The sequence below is a fragment of the Oxyura jamaicensis genome, chromosome 2, assembly GCF_011077185.1.
Source record: "Oxyura jamaicensis isolate SHBP4307 breed ruddy duck chromosome 2, BPBGC_Ojam_1.0, whole genome shotgun sequence".
Classification (NCBI taxonomy): Eukaryota; Metazoa; Chordata; class Aves; order Anseriformes; family Anatidae; genus Oxyura; species Oxyura jamaicensis.
Genome location: NC_048894.1, coordinates 96,584,884 through 96,608,735, shown reverse-complemented (window position 1 = coordinate 96,608,735; position 23,852 = coordinate 96,584,884). Strand labels below are relative to the sequence as shown.

At 41.4% G+C, this 23,852-nt stretch overlaps 2 protein-coding genes and 1 long non-coding RNA gene across 6 annotated transcripts in view; 2 read left to right on the top strand and 1 right to left on the bottom strand.

Annotated features, from left to right (window-relative positions):
* The first annotated feature begins 1,539 nt into the window (after nt 1–1,539).
* Nucleotides 1,540–4,401, top strand: LOC118161199. The gene is made up of 4 exons (XR_004747901.1): nt 1,540–1,961; nt 2,098–2,118; nt 2,203–2,273; nt 3,749–4,401. It is a non-coding gene; the product is annotated as an uncharacterized LOC118161199 (long non-coding RNA).
* A 1,298-nt stretch (nt 4,402–5,699) lies between these two features.
* Nucleotides 5,700–11,235, top strand: GMNN (geminin DNA replication inhibitor). 3 transcript variants are annotated; one of them, XM_035319334.1, is made up of 7 exons: nt 5,700–5,723; nt 6,191–6,254; nt 8,014–8,112; nt 8,482–8,617; nt 9,326–9,408; nt 9,484–9,594; nt 10,742–11,235. In XM_035319334.1, the coding sequence occupies exons 2-7, from the start codon at nt 6,198–6,200 to the stop codon at nt 10,931–10,933; spliced, it is 678 nt and encodes a 225-aa protein (XP_035175225.1). In that variant the 5' UTR covers nt 5,700–5,723; nt 6,191–6,197; the 3' UTR covers nt 10,934–11,235. The 3 variants fall into 3 exon arrangements, with proteins under 3 accessions (XP_035175225.1, XP_035175227.1, XP_035175226.1); XM_035319336.1 differs by lacking the exon at nt 5,700–5,723 and adding an exon at nt 5,923–5,932; XM_035319335.1 differs by lacking the exon at nt 5,700–5,723 and adding an exon at nt 6,048–6,070.
* A 6,542-nt stretch (nt 11,236–17,777) lies between these two features.
* RIPOR2 (RHO family interacting cell polarization regulator 2) overlaps nt 17,778–23,852 on the bottom strand; it is a 59,747-nt gene continuing 53,672 nt past the window's right edge. For both annotated transcript variants that reach the window (XM_035317925.1, XM_035317924.1), the window contains exons 19-22: nt 23,070–23,272; nt 22,032–22,115; nt 20,599–20,689; nt 17,778–19,581 (exon numbers count right to left, since the gene is read on the bottom strand). In XM_035317925.1, coding sequence (XP_035173816.1) covers nt 19,481–19,581; nt 20,599–20,689; nt 22,032–22,115; nt 23,070–23,272 — 479 coding nt within the window. In that variant the 3' untranslated portion in view covers nt 17,778–19,480. The remainder of the gene's footprint in view (nt 19,582–20,598; nt 20,690–22,031; nt 22,116–23,069; nt 23,273–23,852) is intronic.

Genomic DNA, 23,852 nt, shown 5'->3' with positions numbered 1-23,852 from the left:
AGATCCAGGCTGAGCTAAACGGTCAGCGGTCTGGGTCAGCTTGGTTGAAGCTGCACATACAAATGAGCTGGTGTCCTTTCGTCTTTCTTCCACTCAATGTGAGAAGGACTTTGTTACTGTGTCACTGTAGTCCTGTAGCCCTTGGGGAATCAAAGGTCTGCAGATCCCCAGGGGCTTCTGTCTCGCAGCAGAGGGGTGACAGTGCTCAGCTGTCACCCTGGAGAAATACAGAATCAGGCAGCGTGGCCAACAGCTGCCCGTGAAGGAAAGACCTTGTCACAAAAATATGTTATTGCTATAATTTTCCTTGGGAGACAAAGTGAGAAATGTTGTTTTGAGAAGCACTGCAAGTCTGAAATATTTGGTTGCTTATGTATATATATATAAATCTTATTTTCTGCTGTGATAAACTTGTATTTCTATTCTCCGTTTAAGTGTTTTCTTGCTGTTTTCGGTGAATTTAAGCATTGTACTTTTTCACATTTAGGTTGCATGATACATTGTGGGCTTTTCTGCAAATTAAAGAGGATTGTTAACTTTATAGAGACACCTTGGTTATTATTATTATTATTATTATTTTTCAAAATTGATATGATTTCAGATTCTATCTCCTGTTTTCAGAATTAAATGTTTACTTATAAACATGTGAGCACAATTGTACTCTAATGCCAATGCTCTTAATTTCCAACTTAATAATAAGTTTTATTTTTTAAAGGATTATAACAAATTGACGTGTAAGTTACAGACGTAGATAGGAGGAGATGAGATGGAGCCTGCTATCTTCCTGTTTATACTTCCCTTTTGTATTGTACTGGCCGCATATGTTAGAAGTAGTATCAGCCCTGAAGCTACTCACTTCAAACACAGAACTATGATTAATTCAGTGCCAAATGCTTATGCATGAGGCAAAAATAAATTAGTATTCCTTTGTAAATTCAAACAAGACAAATTAGTGGCAATTAAAACTCTTTCATGTACTTCAGAGTATACTGTAATTGACTCTGTTCTATCTTTAGAGCAAACATTAGTTTCTAAGGCATAACAGGAATGCTTTTGTCTAGAGAAATGGCAATGTTTGATGTGGAAAACATTCCTTACAGCATGCTGTGGACAACTGTGCATCCACCACACAGCTATTGCTGCAGCATTAAGCTTCATTCATCATTTCCCTGCGTCCCGCCTTCTAGCTGTAGGACTCTGGTCATAAAATGGACCATACATCCGTGGGCATGTGAGGTATTGATCCTTAACTTTGGCTGAATCACCCCTACTTTTTGATGGGTTTGTTCTATCTTAACAATTATACTTGTGTGTATGTATATAAATAAAGATAATTATGTGTTTTTCATTTTTCACTTGTCCAGTTTGTGCTTTTTCTGACCTGTTTAGGAGTGCTGCGTATGTGCAGTTCTGATGTCAAAAATAACTAAAGATTCTCAGCACCTTAGCTGAGAAGACAGCATCCCTAAACATGGGCACACAGACAATTGCCTCTGAGTATGGTGGTCATGATGTCTTAAACAGCATGGGTCTGGTTTTGTTTAAGAAATACATGTCTCGTCTCTAAAACTGCAGCATTTATTCTGAGAATATCTGAACTGCCTATTAAAAGCAAGGGTCTCTGCCTGCAATCTGTACACAAACCTGTGATTCAAATTCCATCCGACAAAATGTTTTGGTGTCTGAAAGGCAATTGACTCTGTTTCTGTGCTGTGTCATTTTTAACTTATGTTCTCAGCTCGTGCTGTGCAGATGCATTTGTCTTCATTAGACAGGTGTACCGGCGTGACAAAGGTAGTTATGGTCCAACGTAGTTTTTGTGTTTGCTCAGCAGGTACTTGCGAGTACAAGAGTAAAATTTGAAACAAAATGTTTTAATTATTGAGTCTGAAAACAGTATTCTAAGTACTGTCAGCCAACAGAATTGGAATTAGCTTTAGATTAATCAATTCCTAGCTTTTGTAGGGAACGGTTCATTTTAAAATCTTAAAGCATCAAGCAAATTATTATTATTATTATTATTATTATTAGAGCTAAATACAACACTGAGACTAGGACCTAACTGTCTTTTAAGGGATGTCTTAGCAACTTACACAGTACTGAGGAAAAATTCGGAAGGTGAGATGTAGATTTTTTCCTTTAATCTTTCCCCTCGGATTACTACTGATCACTACTAACAGGACAATCTTGTCTTCTACGCAGAAAGAAACTGCAAACTCTCTGGAGGTATTTAATTTACAGCAGTGGCCATTAAAGGAAACCTGCTTTGCCTTGTGAGTTATACCCGGAGTGTGATGCAGGGAAACCTATGGAGAAGAAGACGGTCATGCACTCGTAACACCCAAGGCACTCGTGTATACGAGCTAACACCGCGGAACCAGCACAGCGCAGGAGGGAAGGCGCTGGGCAAAGCGAGGCCACGCTGCCACCTAGTGTCACCCCGGGAGCTTTCCATGGGCACGCCGAGGCACACCGGCAGGCTGGGAGCAGGAGCGGTACGTGCTCAGTCCGCTCAGGCTGCCCACGTTTGTTTTTTCTTTTTTTTTTTTTTTTTTTTTTTTTTTTTCTTCTGAGCTTTCTGGGGACTTCTGAGGAATCCCCAGAAAATGCCACGTCGGGAGCCAAGTCTCTCAGAAGACGGCAGCTGAGCAAGATGTAGACTAAAACCAGCGATTAATTCATTGCAGCCCAGGATTTCTCAGCTTTTCTTTTCACCCCCTAAAATAAATGGCACTTTTATTGGACAGAAGAGACAGGAGAACGGCAGCAAGGCATCCCAAGAGGCTCGGCTCCTGCTTGCCAAATCAGAGACCCAAAACCCAGCCTCAGCGCTTCACTCCCACCCTCTGGCTTGCATCCAGAGCAGGACTGAGATAAGATGTTCACGTTTCAGAGGCGCAGCGCTGCACAGGGTCTCCTGAACCTCTCCGCAGTAGTTCTATGCATCTAGAACAGTCACAGTAGTTATTTACAATAACTACTGATACATAGGGAAGCATTTATGATATTTATGTAATAAGGTAATTTACATGATACAAAGTAACAAAGCCATTTACCTGCGTTAAATGTAGCGGGTAGAAATAGAAAGAGTATTTATTTAAGTACCCCCGAGTTTGCTAATTCTGTGGATTAAAAAAGAAAGGCCTTGACAAAAGGCACAATATGACTGTCAAATAAAATAACATTTTGCCAGTACTCGATTTAGACAGCTAAGTCCAAACCTTCCAGTGAGCTCTGCTGTACAATGCTTCGGAAGTTTCCACACACATTATGTGCTGTAAGAACCGATAACATTTATCAACAGCAGTACAGTATAAAAGCTCTAAAAAGTACACATTCTCCGCTGCCGTGAGCAATCTAACAAATTGGCTGAGCTCTATGGGAAACCTCAGCGTGTTTGCTCAGGCTCACTTGAAGTGCAAATAGTCATGAGTATTCATCACACCGGGTTTTATTTTTTATGAAACAAACAAGTTGAAATGGCAGAATATTGCACTCAATCTGAAGAAATGTATATTCTGCTAGCATTGGACTTGACAGATTTTTTTTTTTCAGGTAAAAACCCCTAATTAAATGTAACCTTCAGTCACAAAAATGGGAATTATTACCAAAAAAAAAAAAAAAAGCCACCTGAAACCTTTTTGTGATTTTTTTTTTATATATATACATAATCATGCTGGTTCCCACAGTTAGACTATGAATAAGCTTCTAATAATAAGCTCTCAGTGTTCTTTCTGACATGGTGAAGGGATTCTTTACAAACCTTTCAAACTGAAGAAACTGAACAGAAGGAAAACTCTTGAGACACAGCGGTTCATTACAGGACTGTTCTTCAGCTGGATAAATTGAAGGAGTGGCACCTTTGTAATAAAACTGCAGATCATATGCCTCCAGCAAGGAACAGATTAAAAGGACAAACAAACAGAACTGTCACATCAGAACCATCGCCCATTACCTTGGCCACTTCCAATTATCAACATTTCCAAAAGCAGCTATTCCACTTCTGAGCTGTAAGTTTACCTGAAAGGTTTTTATAAATTAAAACTGAATTTTGAAAAGGCAATCTTTGCGTAGGTTTCGCTTCAGAACATTAGCATTACAAATATTGTATCTCAGCCATAAAATTGCTTTGTAAAATTGTATTGCCTTTCATGCATATAAATCTATGCATACATATAATTTTAAAAATGTATATAATGCAGTTCATGCTGTGTATTTTACTAAAAATACTATTTATATTGTTAGATAACAATATTTTATGTTGTATTTATATTTCATATATTAAAATCATTTCTATTTTCACGTGTACTTTACCCATATCCACATCTTTCTGAAAGGAGATTTAATGCTGGAAAGAATTATGTTGAAGTTTAATCAGAGTTTAGTATATCTGCTAGTGTTTTGGAACATGGAAATTTCAAATTTTATTCTAGAATCAACAAGATTTAAATTAAAGCATGAACACTTTTTTTTTACTACTGTAACAAAGCAATAGTAATTTACTTAGACATTTCTTGATGTGTTATTTCTGTTTTCTTCATAAAGCTTACTTTATGGTGTAAAGACAAAGCTTACTGAGGTGACAGTTTGCTGATGGCGCTACATAATTCGAGATAATAGGAATAGGAATGAAAAAATGCAGAAGGGTGTTATGGAACCGAGTGACGGAATACAGCCGCCAGTGAAGGTCAAGTAAACAAATGTAAATGAGGGGGAATAAATCTTAATTTTCCATGCTGAACAACATGCTTTGAAGTGAACATAATTACAGAATAAGATCTCAGAGTCGTGACAGACATTTCAAAAAAAAAAAAAAAATATCAGGCCAATGTTTGGCAGTGGTTGAAAGGCAAAGGTTAAAAAATGTCACGTAGCTCCCAGAAGAGCAGAAGGATGGAACAGGAATGATGGCGCAGACCTGGAGAAAGAACTGGAGGGGGATCTGTGAAAGGAGAAGGTAGGTGAGAACTGGTTGGTTGTTGTTGTTTCCAGTTCAAGGCCCAGGGACATCCAGTGAAGCTATAGGAATCAGGTTCAAAGGAACAAAAAAGGCGGGGGCTCTTCAGACAATGGCTGTTTGAGCTCTTGGAACCACTGTGCCAGAGGATGTTGTGGACAATTAGAGTTGAAATGGGTCACTGGGAGACAGAGCAAGTTCATGCAAGAGAGATCAGCTTTATTTCCTTGTTTATAGAGATTTCTTAATTCATTTTTTATGTTTCTTTGTCAGACCGCGACTCTCAAGACACCCTCGTGTCATACAGTTTATTTCCAAACTGAAGGCTGACAGTGGCATGCTCAATTAACCCTTCAGCCTGCGACTGTAATAATTACTAATAGCTTCGTAATACTGACTGGAAAACGTATTGATGGCCGTCCGAGGCTAGCTGCGAGGCTTTGGCTGCAAGGAGCGTGTCCTTCACTCTGCGGACGTTTAGTGGCAAGTCAGCAGAAAGTAGGATAAATAAAATGCCTCAGGCGGGCGCCTGCGCCTACCTCACCGCCACCTTCCACCCCCCCCCCCAACCCACTACCACAGGGTCCCCGGCGCGGCCGGCGGGGCGGGGAAAGGAGGGGCCAGCGCGGCCTCCGATTGGCTTGTGGCCACGTGACGGGAGGGGAGGCGGGAACCCGCCGCGCCGCCGCCGCGCCGCTTTATAGGGTGCGGTCCGCTGCGGGGACCGCGCGCGTGCTGCTGCTGGCGCGGAGCGGTCGCCGGGCGGGTGAGGGAGGGGAGGGGCGCGCGCGCGGGGCTGCAGCCGTTGGGCACGCGCCGCGCTTTCGCTGGGGGCCGTTGGGGACGGGTTGCGGGCGGGCGGCAGCGCTGCGGCGTTCGGGGCTTGGCGGGCTGCGGGCTCGGCTCCCCATTGGCTGAGCGGCCGCTGGGGGCGGGGTCATGGGGGGGGGGCGCTGGGCTCCCGCCATTTTGGGCGTGAGGCGACATGAGGGGGGCAGCCCCGGGGGGTCCCGCTCCTGGGCCAGGTGCCCTCCTCAGCCAGCCGTGGGCCGCGGGGGCTCGGTAACCGTGTGAGCTGTGTGGGGTTGCAGTGCTGTGGTAAGAGGCCGTGAGGTGATGTCGCGGTATTGCGCTATTTCTGAGGTGATGCTGCGGTACTCCAGTGCTTCTGAGCCATGGCTGCAGCCAAACGTGATCATCTCCGTATCTATTTATTTATCTTTTTCTCTGTAGTGATCCTATGAATTCCAAAATGAAACAGAAGTTGAACGCGGAGAAGTCATCGGGATCTTTGCAGGTATAAGCTTTGATGCGTTGCAAGTGAGATACAGACGCAGATAATAGAAAATACAAGTTGAAACTTGCCAAGTCTGCCCGCATAAAGATGAAATTTATCAGGGTTACCTAGCACGTACTACTTGCCCTATTCAGGCACTGTACGGTGTCTGGGAAGTGGCCTGTCAATCTGGTATGGGCTTTGTATCTGCTAAAGGAATGCACAGGAACCTGTTGCAGTGTGTTGCCACCTGATTTACCTCCTGTTGGCTTGAGTAATGCCCTGGTGTGAAGTGTGGCTTGGGAACGCTGTGTCCTGCTTGGGCATACATGTTCATGGCTACTTTTTTAAATGCTCAACAAATCCTTTTTAATTTGACACTGAGGTAGCTTGCTGTCTGACTGTGTGACTTTCAGTTGCCAGCTACAAGTTGTATTTTAAGTACTGACTCAGAGCCTACTCTGCAGAGCCTGACTATAACCTTTATCCTTTATTGGGAGGAACTTAAAGTTAAATCCATTTTGATCTGAGCGTACTTTAACTGAAGTATGTAGGTAGGTTTCCATACCAGCTTAAAGAACTATAGTTGTCTTGGAATTGATGTTTCCATTAACTTTCTTTTTTTTTAAGAGATGACTGATTAGAAGTTACCCAAGTTTATAATTCTAGTCTTGTTGTTACAAGACTATGTTGTGGCTAAATGTAGACCCTAATTGGAATTGTACAAATGCAATGTAAAATAGTCTAATTAATGGCCCTCTGTCATGAGGGTAGAGAGGTTGTAATGAGAATTTATGGTATTAATGAATACAGCAATTTGATAGGTCAGGCTTCTTGTGCTTTCACATAAATACTTAGGTGCCATGGGTTAACCCAGGTATTGGTCAATAGTTCCTTGGCAGAGTATACTTAACTCTAATCCTCAATAGCAGCAAGCAATGTCTGACACACGGTGTGATTCCTGTTCCCACAGTAGTTAGTGTTTGTCCTGTAGTTCAACAGCAGGGTAATTGGTGGCAGAAACTACCGTGGGAAAGGTGAAGTCTTGTCATATGGAGCACAGTGTGAATCAGTAACTTTCTCACGCTGGTGTGGCATTGTATTCTGGCTGTTTTTGCTTGGTTGTCTGCCACTGTTTGCTATCCCATGGTGGCCATGTAACCAACCCTATCAGAAATCTGTAATGCAGGAAATAGGTATTTACGCATGACAAGAAAGGTGATAAACATACTGTTTAGACAAAACAATAGCCTGTCTGGATCCAAGCAAGGAAGCCCTTAACTCCAGTATGGTGAATAATTGAGGCAACATATCTATCTAAATGAACACGAGGGTGTGTTCATAGGTAATAGAAACAGGTACTGCTTAAAGTAACGGAATGCCTTTGCTAAGCAAACTTGCAATAGCAGTCACTTTTGTCTCTGTCCCCCAGAGATTGATACTGCTGTTGTCAAGTACAGCTGTGGGAGCTTCAGCTGTAGCGTATGTGTGCGGCTGCATTTTTAAATGGCCTTGAAGTCTAGTCATAATATTCCTGCTATGACTTCTTCAGGTTCCCTTATGAAGGCTAAGGGCAGAGACTGAGCTTAACTTTGTATGATTAAGATCATCTCTACTGTAAATGATTAGATCCCTTTTTTGCACAAGCCTTGAAATAGGCTTTAGTATCATTTGAAAAGAGGAGCAACGGGTTACAGTAATTAGAAGCGTGATAAACTTGTGAGTTTTTGTTTATGTAGAAAAGTGTGGCGACCCTCTGAAGCAATGTTTGTCTTTTCAGAAATACCTCACAGACGCTGCATGCAGTGCTGCCCCAAGACAGACCCTTAAAATGATTCAGCCTTCAGCAAAAGGTTGCCTGGTTGGCAGAGATAAAGAGGTATGAATTACAAGATCAACTGTAGGTGTGTGGTTATTTCTCCTTGTAGTGAAGGGCTTTTGAGCTTTAATGGAAAAAGCATAAAATCCACTAACCTAGGGGCTTACTAGCCACCAAGGCTTACTATTTTAGTAATAAACAATATTAAAAACTAGTGATCTTAGAGTACTTCAGGAAAAAAATGTTTGACATTCTTCTTGTGTTAAGCATGTTTATTAAGGATGTTGTCTGTAAGCTTGAACTAGTAAAAAAAAAAAAAACTGGAGCTGGTAGACTTACTTGTAGTAGTGGGCAAGCTGACTTAAAATAAGCTTTTTTTGAAACTTTTGGAAACTTTGCTCTGAAATTAAACCTGTATGTCTTCTGCAGAAGAAATCTTCAGTCAAAAGGAAACTCTGGAATAACAAGTTTACTTCCTCAGCTTGTAAAGCTGAGGTGTTTGTGGACAAAGAGCAAGAAAATGAGAATACTGATGATATCATTCAGGCTGTAGATCTCATTAAAAGTACGTGGTTATTCTTGAAATACTTTGTTCCATTTACATCCTAGTTAGCATTCTAACTTGAAGCATAGTTTCTTTGTCAGCTAGAAAAGCCTTTAGTGTTTTTGTGTAATACTTAGTGGGTATTTCCTCTGTAGTGTGGTGAATACAGTACATCTGTCTGCTGTTTGGTAGTTCCAGATACCACTTACCATAAACTCACTGTGCGCAGTGCTGAGAAGTCCAGTAGTTCATTACTTCAGCTTATCTACAAGCTTTCAGATGACTAAGTTAAAATTAAAAGTCTGTCTTGATGTAGTTTGCTGCAGAAGCTCCTAAGTTTCTCAGGACCAGTATAAAATATCTTGAGTTTAATGGGAGACTGATTAAGTTTAGTGTGGACAGTGACTAGGGGATAAGACTTCTGCCTTCCACAAAGTACACGTTAAGGCTGGGAGTTGTAAATGTGACCATCCATCTTACACAGCGTGCTGTCATGCCTGAGGCAGCTTCTAGAAGACTCAGCCTGTATAGCCATTAATACAGTGTGGGATTTTTGTCTCCTGTAAGCTCACATCCCTAATTGTAAATTTACAACAAATCCTGTGGTAAAACGCTACACAGAAGTCTTATTCTTGTAGTGTAAGGAACACTTGCATGCAGGTTAGGTATCTTAAGGTGATCTCCAGAATTCAGTCGTAGGCATGGATTTACTGTATCTTCTTCCTTCAGAAAGTCCTTCATCTCAATATTGGAAAGAAGTGGCTGAAGAAAGGAGGAAGGCTCTGTATGAAGTCCTTCAAGAAAATGAAAAGGTAGCTCGTGAAAGATAACAAACTTTGGTACCATTGGCTATTGTCCTTTTGTTCTAACTTGTTTTTTGAACACAGTTGCACAAAGAAATTGAACAAAAAGATGGTGAAATTGCCCGCCTAAAGGAAGAAAACGAAGAACTAATGTCACTGGCTGAACATGTGCATTATATGACCAGCATGATTGAGGTACTTAAAGGCAGTGTTGTAGAGCAAAAGATGTGAGAAATCAACAAGGATATTTTAACAAATAATGACTAGTCTAAAAAGTCTAATGAAATTCTGTTCCATCCAAATGCATAATGGATAAAAAAATCTTTAGTGTAAGAAAACTGATACTTCACACTGAGTCTTCGTACAGAGCTTTTAATGTAAATGTAAGCTTTTACTGGCCAGGAGAGCACATTCCTGCACCTCAAAGTTTTGGAAAGAGCTGTCTCAGTGCAAAAACTAAGGCTGATTCTATTAGCTAGTGTTTTATGAAAAATTGTGTTTATTTTGCACTTTAAATTGCAGACCTAAAGTAGGTTAACTTCTGAAGGTATAGATGAAACTACACAGATGCTATACTTCAGAGTTCCCTGTGGACAGGTATCCTTGTCACTGATTCTGTGGAAAAAGGAATAGATTGTAACAGCTCCTAAAACTGACAAATAACAGCTGTGGAACCTGGAAAATGATTACTGAGGTTGTTCTTGCATGGATTGAGCTCTCAACTGGGATAAGAGGCTAAGTGCCTGGCAGATTATCCAACTCTGATTGGACTGGGGAGGTGGTAATTAGGTTGATTATTTTTTACTACTTGAAGATGACAGAACTAAACTTGATCAAGTTAAAGTTAACTTGGTGCATTTTTTTTAGTTCAGTCCTAAGACTCCACTGATTTGTTCCACCTGACTGGTTTTCAGGGAGTGCTGATTGTTAATGAAACTCTCAGGCAGAAATTAAATATCTTAAGATGCTAATGTAGTGGGTAACTTACCTGTGGTCCCTCAGTAGTTAACTTATTAACTCTAAGCTGTTCATTTAAGGCTTTAGTTCAAGAAGGCAGCAGAGATGAGCCTTAAGATCAGACTAGATTACAAACTCTTTTTAGCTGGTTAATCAAGTGCTAGAAGTTACTGTGGTTACTGTGTCTTCTAGTTATTCTAGACTTAATATAACTTCATTTCTGGTTAAAAATTGAACTGAATGCGTTTAATTTTAGGAAAATGATTGTAGTATATAATACTACATAATAGATAAATAATTTGGTTGCTTAATCCTTTATGCAGTATTTCACTGGCTACTACTCAATGTGAACTTGGTACTTTCTCTGTCCTTTGCATTTTTCTAGAGGTTAACAGGGCAAGAAACCGACAATCTTGAGACATTGAAAAGTCTGGCTTTAGAGGAATCCAAACAAGAAAATGAAGAATCTAACCCTGGAGATGATGCAGACAATACTTCTGAAGAAGGGCCATTGCAAGTATCATGTGATTTAAGAAAGAGTATATCAGATGATACTTCAAGTGAAGCAAATTACTGACAGCTGGAGTGATGACCTTAAATAGGCTTGTGTATATGCCTTCTTTTAACTGCAGACTTCCTCTTGAAAGGATACACTAAAACTTTTCAGGTATAGAAGCTTGTGGGAGCATTGCAGATCGTGGTTTTTAACTGGAATTATGTAGCAGTGAGTATTTGTATACTGCTTGTAAAGCTTGTTACAGGCTGCAGTTAATTGCTTGTTTAAAGTCCAAATACTGTGTATTTTGAACTGTTGTGTAAATATCATTTGGTCTGACATGACATGTGAAAACTGATAAATAAATCTTTGCCTTATTAAAACAGCCTCTTATTTGAGCGAGGAATGGCTAGTTCCAGGTTCAGAAGTCAGATGTGGCTACTGTAGATGGAAGTTTCCTGACTATCTGGGGGGAGTGCCTGGGCAGAATTCTGGAGAATTTTTTTTTTTTGGGCCCGCCCCCCCGGGCCACGGGCCCGGGGGGGGGGGGAAAAGGAAAAAAAAAAAAAAAAAAACTTGTGCTGTTGGTGAGACTTGAAAAAATCTGAAGAATGAGTAGTAAAACTCAAAGATCATAAGGTTCAATTAGATTTATGCTTTTCAGGCTTCATAAATGACTACCTCTTTTAAAGGAACCTTTTCTAAGATGTATGAGAGCTGAAGTGGAAAGTATTAGTCTTCTGGAAATACTTTGCTTTTTTATTTATAGAATAGTTCAGTTGTAAGGGACCTACAGCTACCTTTGAGGCCAACTGCCTGACTGCTTCAGATCTAACCAAAAGTGAAAGCATGTTACTGAGGGAATTATTCAAACCTCTCTTGAACGCTGCCAGGCACAGGGCATCAACCACCTTTTTAGGAAGCCTTTTTCAATGTTTGACCAACCTCATGGTAAAGAAACTTACTCTAATGTTCAGTCTGAACCTCCCCTGGTGCAGCCTAGTGCTGTTCCCAAGTGCCCTGTTCTTCTTCCCCAGGGAGAAGAGGCCAGCACCTCCCTTTCCACTTGTAGAAAGTTGTAGAGAGCAACAAGGTGCCTCTGAGCCTCCTTTTCTCCCAGCTAAATGGGCTGGGTGTGCTCAGCCTCTCCTCACAGGCCATGCCTTCCAGCCCTGTTAGCAGCTTTGCCTGCCTCTGGGTACTTTTAAGGACCTTAGCATCCTTTTTACACTGTGGAGCCCAGAACTGCACACAGTACTCAAGGCTGCACAAAAGCTAAATACAGTGGGAGAATCACCTCTTCTGTCTGGCTATACTGTGTTTAATGCATCCCAAAAGGCAGTTCTCCCTCCTGGCTGCCAGGACACGCTGCTGGCTTGTGCTGAGCCTGCTGTAGACCAGTACCCCCAGGTCCTCCTGCTGCCCTGCTCTCCAGCCACTCGGCTCCCAGTCTGTGCCTGGCACTGCTCTGCCCCAGGTGCAAAACCCAGCAGTTAGCTTTGAACTTCATGCTGTTGCTGATCGTCCAGCTCTCCAAGGTATTGAGATCGCTCTGCAAGGCCTCTTGTCCCTTTATGAAAAGATGAGGTGGGTTGTTCTTGCTGTTTTTCAGCAGCTGTGCTGAAAGCTTGATGGAGACAAAGCAGCCTAAGCTTCAGAGCTGTTCTGAAAGGAAACTCAGTGTCTGTTTTCAAAGTACTGTTGCAGTATTTACCAAGGCACGAGGCAATATGTTTACCAATGAAAAGTTTTGAAGCCTTTATAAGGAAAAAAGGCATGCTTCTAAACTTTTGATCTGGTATTCATATGGAAAAAACTTGCAGTTGCTTGTGCTGAGGTGGAAGGGGCGATAAATTGAATGCAGGTTTTCTAGCCCTGAGTGAACTTAGCAGTTCAAGCAGTTCTGCAAATAACAGGGTCTTCTGTGGGCAGGCTTTAAAAGATGGTGGCTATTGCATACCTTGTGAAGAGCTTAAAGTCAAATGACTTTCAGGGGGCTGAAATAATCAGGGATTGTGGTTTATGGATTTCTATTAGGCCCTGCCAAAATGGGTGCTTCAGGGTGTGTGTAAACACCTGTGGAGCTATGAGATGGGTTCCTTTAGCGTATTGTTCAGTCCATGTGGGTGTCACTGATAGATGCTTCACAACTGATTCCAATGGGAATGTCAGAACCATTGTAGGAAGCCTCCTGGCTTCCGTTTAATCTGGCATCTGGCAAATACAAGGTAAAGCATCATGTTTTCCTGGAAATGTATAAAGATTACGCCTCCCAGTTGTGCACTGGAGGACTAAACATAATCCTTTCTATCACAGTGCAGAAACAGTGGCAAGTATATTTCCTTTAACTTGCACTAATGCTCTGTTTAACAAAAATTAAAATAAATACTTGATTACACTTTTGTAGAATAACCCTGATTTTCTGCTCAAGAGAAATGGATAATACATTAAAGTGCCTTTATTGCTTAGATTCTAAGACAGGGGAGGTTTTTCATGCCAAAGTAGTTCAGTAATAGTGAAGAAACAGACGAAACTCAACTTGTTGTAATAGTCCTACAATGCAGTGCAATTTAGTTTAAATTAGTTGTAGCTTATAACTATTCTTCAGGAGTGGCTTTGTTTTTCAACAGCTGGAGTATTTTGCATTTTCTCGAAGCTGTAGAAAGCTGTAAAGCTCTCTTGTGTAACTTTTTTGGCCAGTCAGACCAATCCAACCAAGGCAACGCTTCTGCAGCTTTTTTCCTTTGCGAACTGCTGCAGTACAGGTGTTATTGTTAGAACAAAAGACTGTCAGAACATAAATCCAGAATTTGCATGCATCATCTTGATCTGGCTCTGGTTTCTTATTTCCATTAAGATGGTCAAGAAGAATGTTTATTAGTTTTAAATTGTGAGCTTTCTTGATTCTTTGTATTTAAATAACAAAGGAAAGACAGTCCCCTGGGTACCTTTCCTTCTGTTGAAACAGACCGTGTGCAAAGTAAATCTTGCATGTCCTTCATGTATCCTGCATATTTTATAGCATTTGGCTGAAACGTGACAGAAGATCTTATTTCGAAAACACACGGGTCAGTTAGTAATACAGTACGCTTGCACTGGAAGCCTCTAAAGCAAAGCTGTTATGGTGTTGCTAGCTTTGGTTCACGATCAGAGAAGTTTGCTGCATAACCTCCTGAAAAAGCATGCTGCAGGAGAAGACCAGCTGTCAGATGAGTGGTGGTATGGGAATCAAACCCACATGTGTTCTTTATCCATCACAGATGCACTGGGCCTCGATCAAGTAATATCTCCCTAGGATATCAGAAATACTAGTACATAAAAATACTGTCGGGAGCTTAGTGCTGCTGTATTCATCGCTGTTTAAAATGTTCTAAAAGTGTTGAGTTTTAATTATTGACAGGAATTGAAAATTCCTCAGGATTTTTCAAACGTGGAGTAGAATTGTCTTATGTGGTAAGTGTAAAAAAACATTGTATGCATCTGTGAAAGGCTTGTCAAGCGTATAGAAATTACATATGGGTTTATAATTAGTTTCATTACAAACTTCTGACTTTTTTATTTCTGGTTAAATGTGTAGGGAAACTCATGTAACACTGAAACACAACTGTGTAACCACTGAAAATCAACTTCACTAAAAACAAAGAAATTTCATGTTCAGCTAAGTTACAAATAACGTTGTCTGAGTTCTGGAACCTAACTGGAGAATGTGATTTTTCCAAGATATCGTAAATGCTTTTGTACAGCAGCCTGACCAGTGTGCTGAATCCTCATCATCACGGCCACAATTTTGTCTTCCACTGAAGGATCTGAGGCTTCCCATATGTGGGGTGCATCTACTGGGTCCTGGCACTTCTCCATAAAAAGATGTGCTTGTCCTGAGGATAGAATTTCAGGTATGTAAGACTGAAGCGCTTGGAGTCAGGACATTTGCAGATGTCAGATGTTTCAAGAAGAAACAGCTGTGCAGGGACTAGCAGAGGCAAGCAAAGATGGGGCTGGGGGAGTTTTGTGTGAGGAAGAACACTTTAATTGAAGACAGGTTTAGCAAAAACAACAATTACAGTGTAAATGCCCATTGTGTTTAAGACAATGCACAGAGAAGTGAATTAGACCATAATAACTGCTTGGCTGGGGAACTGAAATACTTGATGTTTGGCATGGTATTGCTTACCTGAGTGCCTGCAGCTTGTCATGTGTTGCAGCTTATCTTGCAGCCTTTCCACAAATAACTGAGCTGATCATCATTGATTTTATTTTTTTTTTTTTTTCAAGGAAGTACATGGCATATTCACTTACTTTTCCTTAAGGGCCATTGAAGATTGTTTTATTTTCAGCACTGGGTTTGAGATTTTGAGCAGAAGGTTTGAAAATCTGCCAAGCCCATGTGTTAGTAGTGCTCTGTTCTTGCGACTGAATTGCATTATTACCGGCTTTTTCTTCAAAACATGTTTGTGTACTGTTCATGTATTTTTTTCCATTCATGTAACAGTAGTTCAGCAAATGATAAGGATGTTCAGACAACTTTATTTACTGTTTCTTTGTAGCCCCACCATCTCCCTGTGATTAAATGTGGTCAGTCATGTTCAAGGTTGATATCTTGGGCACAGTGATTCCTCTGTGGTACCCTCAGGGGCATCAGAGCTCTTTGAAGGGGGGGTGTGGATCCTATCCTCAGGTAGGATTGCACATCAGGGGTCCATATGTAGGGTATACAGTCTGGCAGTCCTATTGACTGAATTTTGGATGCTTCAAGTCAGCAATCATCAGTATATAGCAGGTCTCTGCGTAGGGTACAGCTACGTTAGATAGCTTTTCTCTTCCTGGTTACAGGAGCAGTCGTGTCGACGGCAGTGTGAAACGCTGGACAGGCTGACTTATGCTACTGCTGTAGCTAGAGGCACATCTCCCAGGCAGAACTCAGTGATGACAGCAGCATGGTGGGGTTGTGAAAACCACAGTAGTTCATAGTGTGAAGGACAAAATAGCACGAATAAGCCACCAACAAAAATGTCAGGCAAACCCATTTTCCTGAGTACGCTTTTCCTGGCAAGCTTTTCAGACTCCACCACTGCTGAGTTATTTTAGTACAGCAGCTCTTTCCTAACCTACTTTTCTGGGGTGGCCAGGGCCTTTAACTTTGTTAGTCAACCAGCTGCAGCCCTAAGAAAGAGGTTTTGTAATTCCTGCTTGCCAGCTCTTTCTTTGCTAGTTGGGAAGTGTCTGTCTTGTTAACATTCACCTCTCTGCGTTTGGGCTTTTTCCACTCCTAAGAGGAGAGCTCTTGCATTAATGCCTTAGGAAAAGGCAACATTGTGAGCTCTGGGAGCTTAAGAACACATAAGTTATGAAACAAATGTAATGGTTTGTTCTTTTTTATTTGCCTTCGTGGTTTGGAAGGTTTAGGGCTCACTTTTTCAGGAGTTCATAACACTGCAGGCAGAAACTTCTGGGATTTGTTTGGTTTTGTTTGCAGTGTGTTTTTTTTTTTTCCATATGTTGTCATGAATCACGTCAGGATATGATTCTGATTTATTTACTTTTTGCTAAAACAGTGCTAGTGCTCAAAGTGAAATTTAGCATTTATACATCCGTGTGCCAGGTTCGACAGCGACAACTGTCAGGTACCACAGCAGGAACTCACCACTTCCACTCAAATTTCTGTGAATTTCCACATTGACTTTGAGATCACAATTTGCTCCTGCCTGTTTTGTGTGAGCTGTGTGTGTTTATATATACATGGGTTTTAATGGTTAGAAGGGTGTAGTGGATCAGCTTACATTAACAAACTCACTTTGACTAAAATGAAGAAAAAGTAGAACCAATATATTATAAGCTCTGTTTGACTTAGTACCTGTATATATGAGTAACCCTATGCTCTCTGCAGCTTTGGCTCTTTGCTGTGCAGGCAGTTCTGTGTTCCTCAGATCTGTGCCAAAATTCCAAAATTTTCTGAAGGTGAAAAGGATCACGTTTGGTTTGATGGGTCTCATTTTGTGTAGGAGGGAAAAAGTAATCAGTGAAAGCTTGGAGCCTGTTTCTGTTAGCCTTCCTTGGTAAGTATCTTGAGTGACACACAGTTGTTTTGCTCTGAACTTAAACTAGAAGTAGCTAGAAATTTGGGGTGCTAGTGTTTGCTTGAAAGTAAGCTCACCTAACTAAGCAACGGTTCAGAATGCAGTACCGACGGTCTGATGGCTTCATTGCTTTTCCCTTAACAAAATTGTGTTCTGCTCTGTGATGTAAAAACTATAACCAAGCAAGCTTTTTGGTTTGGGTTATATATTGTAGGAGCTTTTGTGTGATACGGGAATATAAGAATATTCCAGATTTTTTTTCTAAACAGTATGTGTCTTGCTGATGCTCTGGGATGGGAGCAAGGGTGTGCACATTTGAAAAAATTAAAGAAGGAACATTGAGAGGACACGGTCTTCACCTTGCTTCCAAAATACCATTTTAGTTTAAAACTTGCTTTTACTTAATGTGCTTTGCTTCACCTCAGAGGTACAACTAAGTAGTCATTTTCACTATTGTTTCGTCCCTCTATTTTCCCTACCTTTCTGGTTTGTCTCTCTTTCATTTTCTAAAATAATTTGCTGCTTACCTTCCCTTGGCCAGCAGAAAAATGAAAGTGCACCACTTGTGCATACTAAAACATGAGCCAGTATTGCACCATTTCTCCCACTGCTCAGGAAGATGCAGCTCTGTCTGTCCTCATACAGGTATCTTTGCTATGTGTATTGCTCACTTGCTCTGAAATGTATTGTTTTGTCAGATCTTAATGTTCTTCCAAGTCTTAACACTGATATGGTATAAAACAAAGTATTTCTACGTTGTAGGAAATCTAGCAGCTGACTTTGTATAATTTAGCTCAGCTTTTTGTATTATAAAATTTGTGGTTATCAGGCTTGAAAAGACAAGTATTTCCTACAGGCCTTTTCCCTTAGTATAAGAAAGAAACTTTGGGTTTGCCCCAAATCCAGTTCCAAGGAGGTAGTTACTACTGAGCTACCTACAAGGCTGGGAGGTGATTTCCACGATAGTTTGATGGTTCCATGAGCTTCACAATGGAGAGGCTGCTGGTAGAATGAGGGACTATACATATGGAATGGTGTGCTTAGTACTTAAAAAATAATCTTTATTATAACTTAAATGTGATAGGAAATAAGGTGAGTACAAATGCCACAAAACTAAAGGCAAAAACAAAAACAAAAAAGTCAGTACAAAAGAACACCTTGGAAGAATTCAGCTGATGGAACAAGTGTGGTACAAAACCCAGAACATGGGTATTTCACCTCCTGTATAAAGAGTCTATATCCCTCAGTAAACAAGTAAGCATTTTGAACTGTACAAAATGTACTTTTTTAATTAAAGGAAGAATATATATATTTATAAATATACAGATATGTACATTGTTGTAACATTCACAGTTAAAAAAAAAACAACAACGAAACCCAAAACAAACTCTGCCTGCCAATGCATTTGGCGCACAAGGCTTCCTTTTGATGTGAATTGTTTGCAATCTTTTCTATGTAGTCTATGCAAATTTGGATACTTTAATTGACATCTAAATAGCATTTCATGCATAATGAACACAGTACAGGAACACTCTTCTCTTAAGTCCTATTTACCTCCTCTGTTATCTTAAGGCTTATAATCAACAGCTTGAAGCACTGTCTTTCTTTCTTGCAGTGAAGGGAGCAAATGCATTCAGTTCACACTGTTTATTACTGCCTCCAAGGTCCACTTTAGTTTGTTCCAGGTCTTTATATTGAAATCGCACTATAGAAGCGATCCTCCGCTAATTAGAGTGTATGAAATCCAATCCTGCTCGCTACTTGCGGGACAGAATGGCTGTGGGGACTTGTGCAATTAGCTGTACTCACTACTTCTTGGAAATAAATAAATGCACTTTACCTTTTCATTTAGTTTTTCAAAACCTGCGTGGTTGTTTGATCCCCCTCACGAATCTCTGGATTAATAATGGTTCATTGCTGGAGGGCAAGAGAAAGGAAATAAAAGACCAGTGGGGGCATTTAGAATGAGTCACTAAAGTGACGCCTTCAGGGGTTTACATCACACTGTTTCTGGAGGCAAAACTTAAAAAAAACTTGCTCTATATTTCAGGACTGAGACAGCAAAGTGGTGTTATGTGCCACTGGAGTGTTGCTGGCGACACTGTGAGGCAGTATACGCTTGGCTCGGAGTTGCAGAGAAAGCTGCTTTGTAGTTCTGCTCAGGTAGCCTCCTACTAGTCCATTTCAGATATATATCATGTCTCAAGCTTTCACAACAACTTCAAGAAAGTAAATATAATACCCAATAAAATATACGAAGATGCCAGATTCTAAAAACCCACAGAAGTTTGCTGAATATCTGCAATTACGTTATTACAAATCAGTCAAGAAAGTATGGCTCCTCAGCATCCAACTGTTCCATCATAAGCTGCAAAGAGGAGCCACTAGGAACTCTTCAGCTGGATTTTAGATTTTGCTTTTCCTCAAAGAAGTGAATTGCTATATTTTGGGACATTCTTACAGAATTCTTCAAAGTATTCCTTCTACTTCACATGCTTAATTACAGCTCCATCCTACTTTCACGACTGTTAAACTCAGGCAGGTTTTTTTCCACCTAAAAACCTGTAGTAGCTTCAGTTCCACGTCGAGTTCCAACTTTGACAAATTCCCGGGGGAATTTGTCCAGCTGTTCGTATGCCAGTCTCCCATCTTCACCTGAACACGAAACATTAAAGCATAATAGCACGCCGCATCTTCGCCATACAGCATTTAAACTACTGGATTCTCTGCTGTTAGAAAAGACTGACCTGCCAGTAACTGCTTTCCCTTCTTAAAATTTCTTACATTGTTGAAGGAGACTTCAGAAATTAATTGGAAAAATTAAGTGTGCTTCTCAAGGTGTTACTTAAGGGTTACTTGCAAAAAATAATGTTCAAATTACTTCTTAATTTGCTCTTCTAGTTTGCTGATTTTATTCAGAGTAAAACAGAAGCAGCTGTGGCTTGTATGATTAGATGGCAGTATCTGTAAACTTGTCTTACTAAATGACCTACAGCGCTCAGCTGCAGCTGCAATGTGCTTGAGGCGGATGTTGTTTATCTGCTTCTAATTTAGACAATATAAAGTTTATCCACTTCTCGCTTCCTGGCACTTTAAAGAAGCGGCTCTAACCACATCTGCATATGAGACACGGGACACAGATGCTGCTCTTCTACATCAGCACAGCATTTCTGGGTTAGCAACCACTGCATCACTGCTGCTTGTGGAACTAACAGAGCATCAAACACAATCACATCTATGTGATTTCCAGGATGAATGCGAAAGGAGGCCATGGTATACCTCAGAGAGACATCAGTTAGGATATAAGGAGGTATAAAAACAGGCTAGTCGCTCTCTTTCCTTGTACAGTTTTCCTTAATAAATGTGTTGTATGGAATATTTATGCTTGTTTTTCAAATTAACTATGAAGTATTTCTTTTGTCAACTTCTCCTTTGCTATTTTTCCTTTTCTACTTCCTCCTCCAGAGCCAGACAGCTCAATTTCTTTCCTTTTGGTTCATTTTAATGATTTCCAGAATGAACAATTTATAAGAGCATGTATTTTAAACTTGTTTAAGTTTCTAGGTAACACCTTTTTTCATTTTAGAATCTCGCACTTGTGTCTTGCAGGCGTCTTACATGCTGCTCTGTCAAAAAAGAAAATGAAGTATTGCTCTAAAGCAGGCAACTCACCAAGTGAGAGCAGGGTTTCAGATGCAACTTTTCTGATGTCTTCATTGTCAGACTGGCAGAGTGTGACCAGCATTTTAATGCTCTCAGTAGCCTGGAAATTGGAAGGAGAACCATATTAATACCGCATATTACACTGTGTTTTAATTTCAGAATGTTGTGTAGAAGGATTGATCATCCTCTGCGTTTCCTTTCCCACTCTCTATGCAAATGCCATCTTGCATCCTTGGGCTCATCCTAAAAGGGTTCACCAGGCACTAGTACAAACCACATTTCATGACAGCATCCCCACCGCCCTCTTCTCTCCTTCTTCATGTAGGATGAGGTGTCTTGCTCCACCAGCTTCAGCCAGGATATTGTGTAGGGCAAGCTGCTGGAACACCAAGCTGTGGGTGTTCACCTTTTTGCAACACCAAAATGGGAACCTCCACGTTTCAAGCCTTGTGCCTAGAACAGGGCCTTGTTGGGAACATAGGGAATGCAGTTTTCAGGGGTTCCCCTGAGGATGGGCATCTAGGAGAAGGCATATTTTCTATTGTCAGTGCAGACTCTGTGTTTTCTACTCTGTGCTCTACAACCATAAGTATCACTGAGCAGCCGTATCTAATGCTTTTGGCTGGGTGAGAGGCTATGGGACAAGGCCATAAAGGTGCCAAGGTACAACTATGGCAGTGGGAAGAATGGGAGACAGGCAACAAGGGAATGTTTCAGACTGAGCATGTCAAGCCTGGAGGTCTGAAAAGCCAGATCTCACCAGCATAACGGTGTCTATAGCAATGTTTTGACTGGCCAGCCAAGTCACTTGAGTATTTCTGTAGGCTCCTCACTGACACCGGTGCTGACCAACATTTCCACATTTTTGCCTTGCCTCTGCTATTTGGGAAAGAAAGCAAGGAATGATCCTGTTCTGCTCTGTGACAAAAATGTTAGGCCTTCGGGGCGCAGCTGTCGTGTCTCTAGATATGTTATTTAATATGACAGGAAAAGCGCATCTACATGGGTGGTAGTCACCTATCAGTTGCAGCCTTCACATGTAGTAATATCTTCTAGGAAGGCTTCAGCTTTTTTTCTGAAGATCCCAGAAGACAGAGGTCTACTCCCTCAGTGGAATTTTTTCCAGTAATTGCCTTCCTCACTGTTCAAGATTCGTTGAGACACACTGCTTGGGTTATATCAATTTGGCTCCCATTTCCACCACTGACTCCTAATATGCCTTCTCCTGAGAGATCAAAAAGGATTTTTTTTTCTCTCTGCTTTTGAAACAAAGCTTCTAAACTGCTCCCAAACAACAAGTTATAAAATGATGCAGTGCAGCAATGCAAAATAAAAGCACTACTGCTGTTGCTATTGCAATTTTTATTTTGTTATTTACACCTCTCAGATGACCTTTCTTTAAAATAAGACCAAGTGCCACAACCGAATTCCTTGTCTCTTACCTTGAGGTATCTTAGAGCCAGGCAAGCTGCCTTCTGCAGCTGGAGGTTGGGCTGGGTTAGCGCTTCACAGTAATAAATCAAGGCCTGGAAACAGATAAAGAAGAGTAGACATGAAAATGTCTGTGGCTGCGTGGGGCAGCAGGCGGGAGGCGTTTCCACCGTGATGGACAGAGAGGGCTTGCTGCCCTTCTCCTGACGGTGTGCAGGTGGGACTGAGGCACGGCCCTGGCTGCAGGCGAGGTGATGGGTAACTCCTTACGGCGGCTCCAGGCCGGGCCACTCGTTACGGCTCCTTGGGAGTGTGTTGTCTGGGGCCAGTTTTTGATGAGTAAACATTCACATCTGTGAGAAGCACAGTCCGGCACCCCGGGGGCCTTTCTACATGAGTCGGTGAAGAGCAAGTGGGACCTGGGGTCTGAACAGCCCAGGAGCTGACCCTTGAGTAGGTCTTTCTAATGTGGGGGTAGTGATGAGCAGGATGGGGTGGACCCCTAAGGGACTGACATGAACTATTACCAAGGTTGGCAAGAGCTGCTAGACCACTTTACTCCTTGGTCCTAAGAATTACTAAGTATTGCTGAGCAAAAAAAAAAAAAAGTGTGAGCAGCTCAACTTGGTGGCAGCTGGGTGCATAATGCCTTCGTATAAGGCACTTTGTGGTCTTGCCCATAGGCAGTGAACCAGCGTCCTTGTGCATTGATGGTGCTGGAGCCTTGCCATGAAGCCAAGTCTGAGACAGGACGGCAGAAATGTTGAGGTGGGGAAGACAGATGGAGACTGCAGCATTTGCTAAGTACGTGCACAATTTTGGTTTGGTACCTGTTTAGTATAATGACAGGTAGAAGCAGACTGGCATAATGACAGAAATAAACCTGCCTATTTGCAGAAGAATTAGGTGGAGAATCCCTCTGGATCAGTTTAAATCAGGCTTGGAGCAATTATTTTATACATGTAGACATTTGAGACACACAGGGAGAAAAAAAAAAAAGTAATGATTATACTGGTCCCTTGTGTGATCGGTGATTTTCTGCCACTTACCTTCTCCCTGAAGTGCTTGTTTTCTGCAGTAGCTGTCAGAAGTGATGCCACAGTCTCACTGACTTCATTTTTATTTTCATTGAGAAGTAAAGCCAAAGCTCTCAGAACTTCTTGCTGTGGTGGGAGGTTATTGGAATTTATTTTGGCCACGTTTTGATGCAGTTTTCCATCCTTCACGGACTGCAGCATCTGAACCACAGAGGCTAGAAGTGAAAGAGGAAGGTCTTTGTTACTATTTTTATCCTTTCAACATTTCAGATTGTTCCTTTGCCCACCATAAATCCTCAGGTTTTACTACACACACAAAGGACAGATGAAAAATCCCCATCTGAGCATTGCAGCATTGTGGTTTGTCTGCACAGGGAACCATCTGGGCTTTAGTTTGGGATGGTTTCTTAGGCATTCTTAAAGGAGGGTATGAGTAGATGGGCTAGATGGGATGTTGTGGCACATAAATCCTCACCAGAACAAGGGAAACCCAATACCCTAGCTAATGTATTGACTTCCAGGGCATCTTTGTGAGAGTTTTTCCTAAGAGATTGATGTCTCCCACCAAAAGCCAGGGTAATGTGTTTCAGGAGGGAGCTGAAGTTCCTTTTTCCTTCCAGGCTTTTGAGCAAAAGCTCTCCAGTGTGCCCAAATAAAAGGGAAAACTAGGCAAGGTTCCTCAAACTGCCTCTCAACTTGAAAAGAAGAAAACCTGGCTTGCCAGGAATGGCACTCTAGCATGTTCTGTGGAGAGCTTGCTTCCATCTTTAGATCTCAGAGGCAGAGCCTGCCATT